The 2,141-nt window shown below is 39.2% G+C and overlaps 1 protein-coding gene across 1 annotated transcript; it reads right to left on the minus strand.

Moving 5' to 3' along the window:
• Nucleotides 1-405: 405 nt before the first annotated feature.
• Nucleotides 406-1,317, minus strand: LOC113914125 (olfactory receptor 10A6). The gene has a single exon (XM_027579025.2). It carries the CDS (start codon nucleotides 1,315-1,317, stop codon nucleotides 406-408), a length of 912 nt encoding a protein of 303 aa, XP_027434826.2.
• Nucleotides 1,318-2,141: the final 824 nt, after the last annotated feature.

A 2,141-nucleotide genomic window follows, 5' to 3' on the forward strand; every position in this document is an offset into this window, starting at 1 on the left:
TGTTACTGTCATGTTAATGTGACACATAGTTTTTGTCCCATCAGAATCACTTTGAAGAATGTATCAGAAATAAAACATCAGTACATATGAATGTAGGGCCCAAGATGTTTATTGACACTTCGTTTTAATGATACAATCCACTAATGCCCTGGATGTCATACTACAGGAATGGATCAACTCTTGAATTCTATGTTCTATAAAAAATGAATGACAACAGTACGCTACCGAAAATAGGGATCCCTACTATTGAAAGTGGGAAAATAGCAAATTAAACATGTTCATACAGAGAAATATAAAATGTTTGGCCACTTATAAAATTTATTTAGAGTTCAGTCAAACAGTGACCAAATATCGCATGGCTTCTCAGCACAGTCAGAATGGGTGTGAATCCACTATTCTTCGCCACTATTTCATCAAAGCTTTTTTCATCTCACTGTTTCTCAAGCTGTAGATCAGTGGATTCAGCAAAGGTGTAAGAAGTGAGTAAGACAATGACATCAGCTTCTTGGTGTCTGGAGAGTAGCCAGATTTGGGTTGTAAATAGGTCATACTGGCCGTGCCATAGAAGAGGGTCACAGACGTGAGATGGGAGGCACAGGTGGAAAAGACCTTTTGCCTCCCAGTGGCTGATGGCATCTTCAGGATGGCAAAGAGAATCCGAATGTAAGACAAGAGAATCAACACAAAAGGAACCATGACAATCAAAATGGTGCCGGTGAATGCATAGATTTCAAACAGAAAGCTATCTGCACATGCGAGTTCTAGCACTGCTGGGGTTTCACAGGAGATATGATTGATTTCGTTGGGGCCACAGAAGGGAAAACTGAAAACCCATGTGGTCTGCACAGTACCTAACATGAAACCTAAGGTCCATGACATTATAAGTAATTTCATGAAAACCCTCTTGTTCATAATCATTGGGTAGCTCAGAGGATGACAGATTGCAGCAAAGCGGTCATAAGCCATCGCCCCCAGGAGAAAACATTCAGTGCCACCAAAAAAAAGGATGAAATACATCTGTGCAAAACAGCCTGCAAAAGTAATTGACATTTTCTCAGTGGAGAGGACCACCAGCATTTCAGGCATAATGACTGCACTGAAACTCACGTCCACCACAGACAAGTTCTGGAGGAAGAGGTACATGGGAACGTGGAGGCTCTGTTCCAAGGAGATGCTGACTATAATGATGGCATTTCCCAACAGAGTCACCAGGTAGACAACCAAGAAAACCCCAAAGATCTGCTCTTGGAGTTCCGGAAAGTTAGAAAAGCCCAAGAGGATGAATTCAACCACAGAGCTTTGATTTTGCCTTTTCATTTCGTGGTGGAGAGTATTTTGTTTTTAGGGACATTGTATACAAATTATGAAGTCACAGTCCAGTAGCTGAGAGTTCAAGTCAGAAATTCTCGGCAGAAGATGTCATAGTGAGTTCATTTTGACAAATCTTCAAGTTAGCAAATCTTGAGAATTGCCAATATATTGTAAGAGTGAATCTTTCAAATACAAATGAAATGAGGAATTTGGGCTCAGAAATCCTGCTTTCGAGGTATGAAAATAGCAGGTGTTCTCTGGGAACTTTTTTGCTAGGTTGAAAATAAATCCTATTTTTTTTTTAAGATTTTGTTATTTATTCATGAGAGACAGAGGAGCGGAGAGAGAGAGAAGCAGAGGGAGAAGCAGGCTCCCAAGGAGCAGGGAGCCCGATGCGGGACTCGATCCCTGGACCCTGGGATCATGACCTGAGCCGAAGGCAGACGCTCAACCATCTGAGCCACCCAGGCGCCCAATAAATCCTATTTTTAAAACATAGAATCCATTGTCCATCACATTGATGTATGCATCTCTGTTCTTTTTAATTGTATTTCATATGTGAGTTTTCCAATAAAGATTTTGAAATAAACAAACAGCAAAAAAGACAAAAATCTATAACTATGAATTCAAAATTAAAACAAATTTTGATGAATATGTATTATAAATGCCAAAGTTCAAAATGCATTTATATTTCTTTGTTTAAAATGAAATACATGAATAATATACCCAAACAAATAGAGAAACACTCAAAAGGGGTTGAAATTTAAATGCATTCATCTCAGATGAACGTAAGTAAATTGTTCCAAGCATATGGACTTTTGGTTAGAGTG

Source organism: Zalophus californianus, chromosome 11, assembly GCF_009762305.2.
Source record: "Zalophus californianus isolate mZalCal1 chromosome 11, mZalCal1.pri.v2, whole genome shotgun sequence".
Taxonomy (NCBI): domain Eukaryota; kingdom Metazoa; phylum Chordata; class Mammalia; order Carnivora; family Otariidae; genus Zalophus; species Zalophus californianus.

What these genes read in the sequence shown, in the direction of transcription:
- LOC113914125 (XM_027579025.2), bottom strand. Translation starts at nt 1,317, where the DNA reads ATGAAAAGGCAAAATCAAAGCTCTGTGGTTGAATTCATCCTCTTGGGC.